General features: G+C 42.5%; 2 protein-coding genes across 2 annotated transcripts; both read right to left on the reverse strand.

Annotated features, from left to right (window-relative positions):
* Positions 1-610: 610 nt before the first annotated feature.
* Positions 611-1,555, reverse strand: LOC120600804 (olfactory receptor 9Q2-like). Its single transcript, XM_039860331.1, has one exon. The coding sequence runs from the start codon at positions 1,553-1,555 to the stop codon at positions 611-613; it is 945 nt and encodes a 314-aa protein (XP_039716265.1).
* A 9,486-nt stretch (positions 1,556-11,041) lies between these two features.
* Positions 11,042-11,977, reverse strand: LOC120600747 (olfactory receptor 9Q1-like). The gene has a single exon (XM_039860260.1). It carries the CDS (start codon positions 11,975-11,977, stop codon positions 11,042-11,044), a length of 936 nt encoding a protein of 311 aa, XP_039716194.1.
* Positions 11,978-14,181: the final 2,204 nt, after the last annotated feature.

A 14,181-nucleotide genomic window follows, 5' to 3' on the forward strand; every position in this document is an offset into this window, starting at 1 on the left:
ATTTTCACAAAATAGTCACAGGGATGAGAAGTACAGCATAGGAAACATCATCAATAATATTGTAATAACTATATATAGTGCTAGATGAGTACTAGACTAATTGGGAGGATCACTTCATAAATTATACAGATGACTAACCACTATGCTGTATACTTGAAATCAATGAATCAATCAATCAATCAATAAAATATGGGCCTATAAAGTAGGTAAACCCACTTGGCAGATAGGAAACTGAGGACAGAAGAGTTGGACCTTACAGGTAGACACTGGAACCTGAGATTAATTAGTTCATTCGACAAATATTTATTGAGAGCTTTTACGTGCTAGGTGCTTTGCCAGGCACTGGCATACAGAAATGAATCCCACAGGTAAAGATACTTAGTCCCATTAGTTTCCTTTCTAGTTGTGAGAAATAGACAATGTCAAATATGTAAAACACAGTACATCAGATGGTGACAAGAGTTACACAGAGCAATAAATCAGAACATGGAGGTGGGACATTCAGGCGCAGTTTTAAATACGGCTGTCTGGGAAAGTGTCCCCAAGCAAGTAATATTTGAGGACAATCAAAGGATGGAAAACAGGAATGATGTATTTGACAAGGGTCCATCTAGGGCCTTCCAGAAGCCCTTGATCTGCTCAGGGCTTTCATAACAGCCTCCTTTACCTCCTTATTCCTCAGGCTGTAGATGAGGGGGTTCAGCATCGGGGTCACCACTGTGTAGAGCACGGACACCACCCGGTCCTCCTCGGAGGACTGGCCCGAGTTATCTCGCAGGTACATGAAGATGAGGGTGCCAAAGAAGAGCGACACAGCGGTGAGGTGGGAGGCACAGGTGGAGAAGGTCTTGGCCCGTCCCCCAGCAGAGCGGATCTGCATGATGGCCACGATGATAAACAGGTAGGACACCAAGATCACCAAGACACAGGCAGGCATGACAAAAGTGGCAAACACAATAATCACCACCTCCTGGGTGAAGCTGTCCCCACAAGTGAGTTTTAACAGAGGAGGAAGGTCACAGAAAATAAAGTCGATCTCATTGTTTCCGCAAAAGGAGAGCGTGAAGGCTGTGACTGTTCGAACAAAGGCACTGGCAAAGCCAGCCACGTAAGCCCCAGCCACTAAGCCCCAGCGGACTCTCTCAGTCACGACGGTGGCATAAAGCAGGGGCTGGCACACAGCCACATAGCGGTCGTAAGCCATGATTGCCAAAAGGTAGCAGTCGATGGAAGCAAAGAAGGTAAAGAAGAAGAACTGAGCTGCACAGCGAGCCTGAGAGATGGCTGCGCCCTGGTCCCACAGCACAGCCAGCATCTGAGGAACGATGACGGAAGAGTAGCACATGTCCACGAAGGAAAGGTGAGCGAGAAAGAAGTACATCGGGGTGTGGAGCTGGCGATTTTTGCCGATCAGGATGATCATTCCCACGTTCCCCAGCAGAGTGACAAAATAGAAACTCAAAAATACCAGGAAGAGAGGCAGCCCCCACTCGGGGCGCTCAGTGAATGCAATTAGGAAGAAATCTGTCACCAAAGTGTGATTCCTCCCAGCCATCCATTCGGTGCTGTGCTTGAGAGGGCTAAGACAAGAGCCAGATGGGGGGACCCCTGTGGACAAGTTCAAGTCATTTCAAGTAATAAAGCTTTAAATTGGGGGTCTGACATGTTGGCACTTGACTTCAACAAACTTTGCAGACTAATGTGGAGATACACAAATATAGAGCTCACTATAATGTAGGATAAGTGATGAATGCTTCTATTATACTAAGAATGGAGAGCCAGTGATTCTCTGACTTATAAGTCAGCCCTTGTTTTTGCAACTCTGTCCCCAATTAGTTGTTTGATTTTACAGAAAGCACTTAACCTGTCTGAACCTCAATTTCCTCTTCTGCCAAAAGGGAATCATAACATCTGCCCTGCTTTATGAGATAAGGTTACTGCATAGATTAAAACAGATGAAAAAAAAATGCATTGGAAAGCCAAAAGCACTCCACACAGATATGGTGGCTATTTAAATTTTTAAATGAACATTTTAAGGAAGGAAAATTTATATTCCATGAACACAAGAGCATGGCCCCAAAAAATCCATTAGCGATCAGCAATGGGCTCTGCTTTTAGGAATATTTCTATTTTCAATCTAGCAACATGAATGTTTAACTAACAGCTGTTATCCTAATTAGAGTTGGCTGGCTTATCAAGGGTTTTTTGTTTTTTTTTGTTGTTGTTGTTGTTTTGTTTTCCGTAAGTACTAACATTAACCTTGGAATCAAAAGAGCAAACATTGGCTCATTTTAATACCTCCATAAACAAAGCTCCATAAGCATTGCCTGGTTGTTCCCACTGTCTTAATAAAAGCAGTAATTTGATGACAAATGGCATCCAAATTTGAAAGCACAGATAGCTCTGGTGTTGTGTAAGCACTGCTGGAAGAATCCAGGTTAATGGATTTGGGGGTCCTTAACGAAGTTCTAGAATGGGCTGTAAAGGAGGGCTCTGATAATATTTGATTACCTGATACAACAGCAGCCTGGTCAATGATAAGCTAACCTATTGGAGATAACAAAGAAAAGAAATTAGATACAGAAGCCATGAGCTGGGCATGAACCATCCTCACCTGAATTCCATTTTGCTAGTGCCTTCCTCCTTTGTTTAGTGTTTCCTCTGCCGATGACCTGCTGATTCAGAAGAGACCTGGTTTCTAGTTCACCCACGCTAGATGTGTGACCCTGAGCAAGTCACTGTTTCTCTGGAAGTCACCTTATCTTTGTTCCCTTTCAATAAGCAGCAAAGCAGCATGAGTCCATCATCATAGCAATCTTGTTGAGATGTTGTCACTTCCAGAACCCCTATGTCTTGTTCTCACTTCATGGAGTCCCTCTCTCTATTCTTGTCATTAACAAAACACTACATCCCTGACACTAGAGTTTTCTAGGATTTTTATCTCAGAGTCAGCCCAGGATAGTAGAGCTAGGGGACCAGCCTCTCTCCCTGAGCTTCTAGACTTTGCTAGTGGTGCTTCTTATATTAACTGCCCCAGCATCATGCCCTAATTGGTTCCTGTGTGAGTCTCCAAGGATAGGCAATTTACCTTCATGTGACTTCCTAACAAGGCATCTAATATCTTTGAAGATTCTTCTTTAATTTCAAACTCCCAAAGCCCCATCCCACATCCTGCCATCACTCAGTGGGATCGATGGGGCTGGTTCCTAGTCTTGCCTCACTCCTGTCTTGTGCCAAAAGGAATGTATTTCTTGGAAGGTTTCCTATATCTCACTTGAGAATTTTGTCAAGGATTTCGCACAATGGCACCCTTGCTGGCTACAATCCGATCCCAGGAGGGGGCTGTTTTGTAAGGACAAGCTTTTGCTCCTCATCACCAAGATAATTATAATTGGTGGCTGTGAAAGTTCACCGTAAGGCAGAAACGAAATGGTGTAAGTGCAGGAGTCATGAGTGGAGGTGATGGATAGACAGGTGTGAGCAGGTCGTGAACAGACTTCTACCACACAAGTGAGCAAATTCTTATTGCTGACTGACCTCTCCTCCAGAGCACTGGTTCTCAAACTTCAGTGTTCATAAGAATTACCCAAGGAATTTATTGAAAATGTGAATACCATCATCCCAAATCCCCAAATTCTGAGGCAGCGCATCCGCCATGGGGAGCGGGCATCCGGGTTGTTAACCAGGTGGCTCTGACACAACTAATCTCCGAAATTTATGTCTAGAGACCGTGCCTTGGGAAGTGCTCTCAGGAGCTCGAGTCCTGCTTGACCATCTGTGCCTCGTGCCGTAAACTAAAGTAAAATATTAAAGGCACGTTCTCGAAGTGCATGATTTCTTTGAAACCCCATCTGCACCTTCCTTCCTCACAGGAGACCTCAGATAGCCAAGCTGGCTTAATGTTTCCTGTATTATAAATTTAAAAACCTAGCTACAGAAAGGTGGTTGCAGCTACGTGGGGACAAAACAATGACTTGAAGTGGGTCAGTGCTCTGTTGATTGAGCCTATTCAGAGGATGACACGAGACAAAAGGACTTAAGCGCCGTGTTTCTCAACTTGGGTGCACAGCTGAATCACCTGGGCTGGGAAGCTTTGAAAATCCTGAGGCCCAGAGTGTACTCCCTAACGATTAAATCGGAATGCTTGAGCGTAGAAGCCAAACGTCAGGATTTTTTTAATCCCCAGGTAATTGCAGTGTCCAGCAAAGTTTGAGAGCCACCACCAAAGGGCCCCTACCTTGTAAAGTCTTATGTTTCCTCAGGTGTCTTAGGTAGGTTGATGCTACCATGAGGAAGGTAGTTTTATTGTTCTCATGAGTTTGGAAATCACTGCCTACTATATCCCCCACATGGAAAATCATGTTACATGTCAGCATATTAAAGGATCTAAAAAGTCCTATAATTAAGAAACCTTGTCAGCTGTAACCCACCATTTCCCAAACGTATTTGAGCGCAGACCTCGTTTTTTCATTGAGAGCAGATTAGCATCTTGCGGAACTAGAGGCCTTAGGGAATGACGTTGCTTAGGCAGCCCATCTCTTAAAAAAGCTCGGCAATTGACCAAACGCCAAACAGCAAAGTGGTAATCATTCCAAGAAAAGGCATCTCCTGATGACTCATCTCAGAATCTGGCTCCTTTAAGTCTCTGTCAGACTGGCTGCCCCAAGAGCAATCGTTCCTACTGGGAAAGGAGCTGAGAGGAGGCCAGACAGGGAGCACTATCCTTCCAGATGGATCCCCAGGAGCTGTGGAAAGAAAAATCATCTTTTCCTTCAAGAAAGATTTACCTTTCAGTTGTGAAATGGACCCAATGGCTGAGCCCCTGCAATGCTGCTTCATAAAGATAGTGACTCTATCCCACCTCATCCCCAGATGAAATAAGATACTGAGGCCATTTGAACCCTACTTTCAGAAAGCTATGGTAGAACTTAAAACCATTATCAGATTGTTATTAAGGTGATTCTGTCATCCTGAGGTCAGCTCCAGAAAAGAAGCAGAATGAACTTCATAGAATATAAATCGAGGTTTCACACACTGTGAGTATGAAGACCCATAAAACTAAAGTAAAAGAAGTTCAAGGATTTGTTCCTAAGACCTACAAATCTCACCAACTTTGGCTTCCTGATTTAGCGATTCAGGGCACAGTGGCAGCTGAGCCAAAATGTGAAAGGGAATCCAATAGGATAATAGTAGCGAAGACTATTTAAGCTGCTTACTGTATGCCATTTCACTTTCTAAGATGATGATGTTAGATTGGTAGATAGATGATGATGATAGATGATAGATAGATAGATAGATAGATAGATAGATAGATAGATAGATAGAGAATAGATAGATAGATTAGATAGATAGATAGATAGATAGATAGATAGATAGGCAAATAAATAGATAGATGATAGGTAGATAGACAGACAGATGTATTAACTCACTTAATCCATGCAACAATCCTATGAGTTAGATACTATCATTATCCCCATTTTAAGGAGATGAGAAAAGTTAGGCACAGGAAGTTGAAGTGGGTCACCACTAGTTCCACAGTAAGGGGCAGAGCTAGGGTTTGAACCCAGGCAGTCTGGTTCCAGAACACACACTGTTAACTCCCGTACTACATTGCAAACCCTCATGAGGATGGTCCTGAAATCCATGTTTGGAAGTGGGGAGTTCTTTCTTCTACATCTGAACTTTCTTTCTAACCTTTTAGCAAGAAGGGGAACTGTGCTTAGAGATGGGACCTAAGTTGAAGACTGAGCAGATCGCGATAGAAAATTCTTGGGGTACTTGGCCAGGCCCTTGCTCCTTCTAAGAAGTATTACTCACAGCCATGGGGAAAGGATGGACTCAGCATTCTCCTTGGCCGCATATGGCCTCACCTTTCTAAGCACAGATGTTTGGAGGAGGAGAAAACGCAATCTGAGCTGATTGCCAGAGTTAACATTCTCCTCTTCCAAGAAACTCTTTTCTTGAACCACCTTAAGTGGATATCTATTCCCTGTAGCCAAGGAGTCATGACTTACAGTCTGGGAGAGGCATTAGGAAGGACTACAGGTTTGGATGTAAAGAAGACATATCGTCAACGCTCACCATGGTGTTTTCATCTCTACTAACTTCTCCTATTCATACTTGGGTGGATCTCCCACCAATTCAAGGCTGAAGACTTTCTAGTGCTCATAAATTTGCTTTGGAAGGTGTTATCCTGTTATAACAGTTCATCACTGATAAACTGCCTTCACTTTACATATTCTGGAATTCCAGAATTTTTATAAGCTCCTATAAGGCACAAGAACCAAAGGAGATATTAGAAATCGAATGACCCAGACATTCTAATTCAGAGGTGGACAGACTGAGGTCTCCAAACAGGAAGATGGTTACTGGTTGGATCACTTCATTTAATTACCAATCCAAGGACAAACTCAAAAGTCCCTTATGTCTCCAAAATACAAAAGAGGCTCCAAATAAACGATGAACATATTGTCAAGGGATTTTGTTTTGATTTGGTTCTAATTCTTTTTTTTTTATTAAATTTATTGGGGTGACATTGGTTAATAAAATTTTGCAGGCCTGAGACAAGTTTCTTTCATGGCTTCTTCCTTTATAAGTTTTCTCAAAGTTTTCTCACAGCTTCTGTGTTTGAACTTCCCAGACTGATAAAGCCAGAAGCAACATAGGAATCCAGTCCAACTCTTTACAAGGGTGGAGAATGAGAACCTAAAAGAAGACCTACAGTCCCTGAGATTCTTAACAAGGACTTCTTAGTTGCAAGTGACCAAAGCTCAGCATGTGACACGGCTTAAACACACAGATGAATTCACAACAAGATTTTCAAAACCACAGGGAGGGCAGGCAAGGGTGCAACTAGACCTCAGACATGAGGGGGACTGTGACATGAGGAATTCCTCTTGTTCATAATTGTCTTTGAATACCAGCTTTATCTTCTTCCTAAACCTACTTCTTCTACAACATAGGGAAAAAAAAAGTAGCCACTGGCCTGGTCTGTACTTCACATTTTTCAGCTTTTCACCACACACACACACACACACACACACAAAAACCCCCACTATCTTGGTTTGCCAAGTTAAAAAAAAAAATCCTAAGGAAGCCTTCAGATGTCATATGGCCAAGGAATGGGGTTCCTTGAATGAATTGGCCCAATGTTAGTTAGGTGCCTGCTTCAAGTCCAATCAGTGAAGACCAGAAGGATGGGATCACCAAGGAGATGGAAGTGCTCATGTGAAGTACCATGGTTAGAGTAAAGAAAGGAGCATTTCCCAGAGAGGGGGGGATGCTGTTCTGAAAACACAAAATAATAGGTTTTCACCAGGGTAAAGAGAATCAGAGAAATTCCCACTGCACCTGTGCTTCACTGAATCCCACAGAGATGGTGGCTGAGTGGTGACTTGGGGAGGCAACGGGTGGCAGAGTTGGAAACAGATCTGCAGCTAGTGCTTAAACAGTTGATGTTTACATCCTGCCTGAAAAGCTAGTGGCCACCAAGAAGGCATTGGAAAGACAATTATTGCTTGGTGATTTCTTTAAGTTTTACACCTAGGGCCAATGGGAAGTGTGAAAGTGTGTCTCTGGCTACCCCTTCTTCCTGGGCCTCAGCACCCACCCTCATACTCCTCAGTTGCCCAGTTCTCAGATGCTCCCTCCCTATCCTAACTCGTGCTCAGAGAAGACTCTGAGACAATCTCCTTCCAAAGGAAGTGGCTGGCTATGCATAATGAGGGATCTCTTCTCAAATAATTTATACTTTAATATAGGTAAAGCCCAGATATGTAAAATATCAGACCACAAAGGGACTCTTAGAATTCTCTTATTCTCCCCAATTTTACAGTTGGAGAAACTGAGGTACAGAATGGGGACTTGCATTATAGAAGGATGCACAGCTGGTTAAGTGGCAGTCACCACCCAGCGTTCTTTCTATCATAGCCTACAACCTCCAGAAAAGAAAGTCAAGCAGGCAAATTTCAAAAAAAAAAAAAAAAGGCATTCAAAGCAAAGAAAGGGGATTTAAGAAAGAATCAGGCCCCTTCTTGGCACCTTGGAAATTATGCCATATTGCTCATGTCTGCGGCAACCGATGTAAGGTAAAATCTGCTAGCTTGCATTTCCTGCTGGAAAGGCTGTGGCTTTTCTTCTCCCACCTCCTGTACCAAACAATATGGTCCCTGAAACCTCCACTTTCAAGTCTGGGGCAAAAGAGTGTGGGAGGGTCTCCTGAAGCCACCAGAGAGGTTATACCAACAAGTCCCTTCTTTGACAGCTCCTGGAGGACCTGGCTTATGGTAGCAGAGTTCTTGGAGGTAACCATGTGCCGGCAGGCACAAGAAGGGTGATGTGCCAGGCATGAGATCAGGTTGTTTGTGTGGGTAGAGTATTATACTTGCCATCCCCTTACTGAGCTGAATATCCAGGGCTCTCTCTCCAGAAGACCTTCTCCTTTCAAGTATTGTAGCCACCTCCAAAATCTTCCAGTAGATGGTGTTTTCTGGTCTGAATAGCCTAGTGTTTCTTCAGCTTTTTTATCCCAAAGTGGATTTGTAAATTATTTATCATCAGCTATGTTTTTCTATTTAAACAGGACTTCTAGAATTAAAATCACCCAACAAAAGCAATCACAGCAAACACAAGGTATAGCAAGATGTGAGGGAGTATTAACACCTATTTAGAGTCAAGTAATCTCCATAGGATCAACTATTCTTCAAAATTAACTGATTTAACCCTGTTTCCCCTTCAATATATAAATGGAAAGCATTTTTTAAACTTTCTCTGAGCTCTGTTCATAGCATGAAAAGTATATGAAGTCCCATATACAACATTGGGGCTTTGTGGCCACAAGTTCTACAGCCTTTTTGTGAGACACTTCTTCTTAATAAGTCTTTAACTTCTGGCTTAAAATTTAATCAGAAGGTGGCATTAAACTGTTTCCTTAGACCTGGCAATGCATTCTCTTAGTAGTCTCTCTTTTTTTTTATCTTTAATTGAAATTTTTTTGGGGGGAGTGACATTGGTTTATAAAATCAAATAAGTTTCAAGTATGCAATTCAACAATACGTATATATATTACATTGCGTGTTTACTACCCAAAGTTAGATTTTCTTCTATCACCAAATACTTGACCCCTTTTAACCCTATCTACCTCTCCTCTTCCCCATTTCCCTCTGGTAACTGCTAATCCACTGTCAATCCACTGTTGTATCCATGAGACTGTGTTTGTTTGTCATGTTTGTTTGTTGCTTTCTGTTTAGTCCCTTTCAATTCATTGTGTTTTCCCTTGGCAGATTCCAGAAGAGCAAATACTCCTCGGTGTACTATTCTTATTCACACAGACCCAACGTTGTTCTTTTCAATCAGGAAGGAACTCCATACAACAAATCCAAGCTTTCTAAGTACTTCCCTAACTTTTCTCACCACCTGTAACACAACTGACAGCACTATTCATTAACTATTCCCTTAATGGAGCTACAAGTTTTCAGCCTGGTTTTTAATAGCCAGACCATTATCAAGGGATTAAGAATTCTTATGAAAATTAGATGTATTTTAAAACATCCTGTCTTCTAGAATAAACATAATGTCTTTGAAGATGTAAATGTTTTTTATTCTACTATGAGTGACCTTAAATTTAATACCCTTTGGCTGACCTCACCCTGAATCTTCCACACTTCACTTATCTGCTCCTTCCAATGTGAAACTCTGTTACTGGAATTCCAGGTGTGACAGAATTTTTGGCTGACTAAGTTTGGAATTACACACCCCCTTTTTTGTCTCCCATGACAATTAAATCACATACTTGGGATCTTGTTTTTTGATAACCCAAGAAACAGGGAGAAAAGGAGTTTGAGTTCCAAAAATAAGTATCAAAGAAAGAACAGAAATTATAAGAAGATAGGACCTGTTTCCTTGGGTTTCCAGTGCCTTGGGTTTGATTTAGGCACCCACGGTTAGAGAAGGGAAGATCAAGAACCATCAGACTCTGGGAGGTTTTGGATACAGGCTAAGCTGTGGCTGAGCACAGGGACCCAGCACAGGCCAGGATTCTCTCCTGCCCACCTCTGCGTGGAATGCAGCAATGCTCTGCCTCCCCAAGGTCAAAAGCTTTAAGAACATAGAGAGTCAGCATCTACAATACAGACATTGCAGATAGTATTATAGGCAGTGGGATTGGTGTAAACTTACCAGATGGATTCTCAGGCAAACAATATGATAAGTGGGAGCTGGAACAGATAGGGAAGAAGGAAGAACACGACCTATTCCCAGTGCTGGTAGCAATTGACTGACATGTTACTGTGGGCATTTTTTAGCGATTCATGTGAGGCATCCCTGAGAAATAGTACAAGAATCTGAAGGAATCTCTGAGCACGGTCAGCTTTATTAATTGGATCATCAAACACCTTAATTTAGTCATTAAAAATAAATGTGATCTAAATATCGAATCTTCAGTGGTAAAATCATTCTGAAGTGTATGGGGGTGAAGAATACTAACATCGATGTTTGCATCTCACTTTGAAATGCATTTTAAAAGGAGTATTGATGAGTGAATTGTTGGATGGATAAGTGAACAGATAGAGTGTATATATATATATATATATATATATATATATATATATACACACTATATATATATATATATGATAAAGCAAATATGACAAAATATTAGCAGTTGCAGTATCTCAGTATTAGGTATGGGGGTTCACTATACATTATTTTCAACATTTCTATACAATGAAAATCATTCATAGAAAATTTTGCAAAAAAATGTAATCATGTTTTACAGCCACAGACCTATGAAGTGTGCCACATCTGGATGACACAGGGTTTAATTTCAGATCTGTCATTGGTCCTGGGATTTAGAGCTCTCATTCCAATCTCTCTTTTCAGGCAGCCTCTTCTTTTTCTTCCTTTCTCTCTGGAACTAAAAGTTCCTTTTTATACCTTGCACCATGACATATTTACTTAAATATTGAGCATGCTATAGTCAAGTGTCAAGAATGCTGGCACTACAGAAGAGCTAATTCTGGGGATTATGCAAGGTTGAAGATGGTTAGTGTAACTTGGCTCTGTTGAGAACTTTCTTCAGGGCCTCCTTCACTTCCTTGTTCCTCAGGCTGTAAATGAGGGGGTTCAGCATGGGGATGACTGCTGTGTAGAACACAGACACCACTCGGTCTTTCTCTGAGGACTGGCTTGAGTTATCTCGCAGGTACATGAAGATGAGGGTGCCAAAGAAGAGCGACACTGTGGTGAGGTGGGAGGCACAGGTGGAGAAGGTCTTGGCCCGACCTCCAGCCGAGGGAATCTTCAGAATGGCCACGATAATAAACAGGTAGGACACTAAGATCACCACCATGCAGGCAGGGAGGACAAAAATGGCAAACACAATAATGACCACTTCTTGGGTGTAGCTGTCCCCACAGGTAAGCTTTAAAAGAGGAGGGAGGTCACAGAAAATAAAGTCAATCTCATTGTTTCCACAGAAGGAGAGAGTGAAAGCCGAGACTGTCCTCACCAACGCACTGAACAGACCAGCAACGTAAGCCCCGGCCACAAAACCCAAACGGGCCTTCTGCGTCATGATGGTGACATAAAGCAGGGGGTGGCACACGGCCGCATAGCGGTCATAGGCCATGAGGGCCAGGAGGTAACAGTCAATGGCACCAAAGAAGGTGAAGAGGAAGAACTGAGCTGCACAGCGAGTGTAAGATAAAGCTGCCCCTAGCTCCAACAACACGGCCATCATCTGAGGCACAGTGACAGATGAGTAGCAGATGTCCATGAAAGAGAGGTGACTCAATAGGAAGTACATCGGGGTGTGGAGCCGGCGATCCACACGGATTAAAATAACCATGCCCAGGTTCCCCAACAAGGTGATGAGATAGATAAACAGAAACAGGAAGAAGAGAGGCAGTGCCCGTTCGGGGCGGTCAGTGAATGCTATGAGGAGGAATTCAGCCACTAAGGTGAGGTTCTTCTCTGCCATGAAGCCAGAGGGACTTGAGAGGGCTGTGATGAGAATCAAGTTAGGAAGCTGTAAATAAGACTTAATTGAATTTTTAGTTTACATTTTATCAAACCTGTACTATGGACAAAATATTCCAGGTGCCACGTGGGGCTTCAGAGATGTTTGGTCTTAGCTTCTACTTTTGAGAGAATTCTGTTACATAGAGTCCGCTTAATATGTCAAGAAGATCAATACTGGTAAACATTTTCAGAATAAGTGAACACCATCTCCCACATTTATTGCTAACTAACGATGTGAGCCCCTGCGATTCAGATTATCACTCTTAAGCAGAATTTCTTAAAACAGGATTTTACATGCATCACATGTTGATTCCAACAGTCCAACGGGAGTTAGGAAGTATCTACCTGTAAGTAGGCAAGTATGAATACCAGCACTGCAGTCTATTCACATCTGAAGGCTGATGGAGACTTTTGTGCTAATGGATAGAAAGTCCTCTGGCAGAGTTGCAATGCAGCAGGATAAAAAAGATATTTGATCATCTTTAAATCATTCACTTTGGCAGCTACTCTAGTGTTGGACTGACATATTGAGGGAAATGATAAATAAGAGAAATTGTATCTGGAGATCTGAATTGAGCATAAACCAAGAGAACTAGATCCATTTTTCTCACCTGAAGTCCACTTCACCTTCACCTGGCCAGTCCTCTTTTCTCTTTATCCACTAATTTTCCTTTGTCTTTAAAGTTCATTTCTCTTTCACTGCTTAGCGAGGCATCCTAAGAGTGTAGGGGAAGGACCACTGCACTGGACAGCAGGTCTAGGTGGTTCTTGTCCTCCCATACTTGCTCATTTATGATAGTAAGCAAGCTAGTTAATCTCACACCTGTGCGCCTGCGCACGCACACACACACACACACACACACACACACAAAATAGTGACTCATCATGGAGACAATGTCATAGCTGCCTGAAGTTTGGTCCCTGCACTGTATTATTCTCAATACTGGTCTGTCAAGCAATTCCTTCTCTCTCTCCCTGTTTCTATGAGCTGATGAATCTGGTTAAGATACATTCCTCACCCTGGGTTTTGTTCAGTTACAGGCTGGGATAGCAGAAGTTGGACAACAAGCTCTTTTTATGGGCTCCTGGTCTCAGTGCAATTTCCTTTTGGAAAAGACACTAATAGTTGCTACAAAAGCTCCACAGTCCCCAGTTGATGGCTAAAATGGTCTCTAAGGAAAGGCAATTATCGCTCATGTGGATTCTCAACAAGGAACCAGGTCCCAGTCCCAACTCCCAAAGCCCTAAGGCATGCCTACTGAGTGATGTCTAAAAGCCCTGAATCCCGGTCTGCACAGTCCCTTGAGGAATGAGATGCCTCTGGCTTTAATTCTCCTGTCACAATGTCAGAAATTGTACCCATTGCCACCCTCATCAGAGCGGCCATATCCTAAAAGAAGGGTGCTTTGTAAACACAAAGCTGTAATCCACGTTATCCAGGAGGACACATCCAAGACTCTACACAGAGACCTCAACGAAACATATCGTGTCTTCTAAATTTGCCCTCCTTGGGAGTAAGGTATTTCTCTATTTTTTTTTTTTTTTGTCTCTTTAAAAACAAATGAAACCATAGGAAAAACAAAAACCTGGGTTGTTGCCCAGAGGGAAAATTGGCAGGTTTTTTCTTGTTGGCATGGCCTTTGCCAGCTCTGAATCTTAGACTTCAAGATTGCTAGCATGAGTATCTTCGATTTTTCTTTTGCCTCAGTCTCTAAACTATCTTGGCATAGTGCTGGTACTAAGAGATAGGCTTGAAAAGAGAGGGCAAGACCAAAGAGCTTCCAGGAGGGAGGCTTAACAAATGCCTTGTTATCATCTAGGCTTATTCACTTTCTTTCTTCTCTTCCCTCCATTTAAGAAAAGAAAATGTAGGAAGTCCAGCTTAATGAGATCTCATATTAGCAGAGCACCCTTCACGATTTCAAAGCACTGTCTTCAGCTATCTTCACAAGAGCCCTGGGGATTGAGAAGGATAATGGGACTCCTCGTCCGTACCGATGAAGAAACAGGCTAAGAGGGCCCAAGGTCATATAGTAACTTGACGAGTGGATTAAAATTTTTGTCTGTCCTATACACATTGGTTGCCAATGGATGCCACCTAGGCCACAACCCTTACTGCCTAAGAGGACATGTTTTTATGATCATACACGCACACATGCACAT

The sequence above is a fragment of the Pteropus medius genome, unplaced genomic scaffold (assembly GCF_902729225.1).
Source record: "Pteropus medius unplaced genomic scaffold, Ma_sr-lr_union100, whole genome shotgun sequence".
In the NCBI taxonomy this organism is placed as follows: Eukaryota; Metazoa; Chordata; class Mammalia; order Chiroptera; family Pteropodidae; genus Pteropus; species Pteropus medius.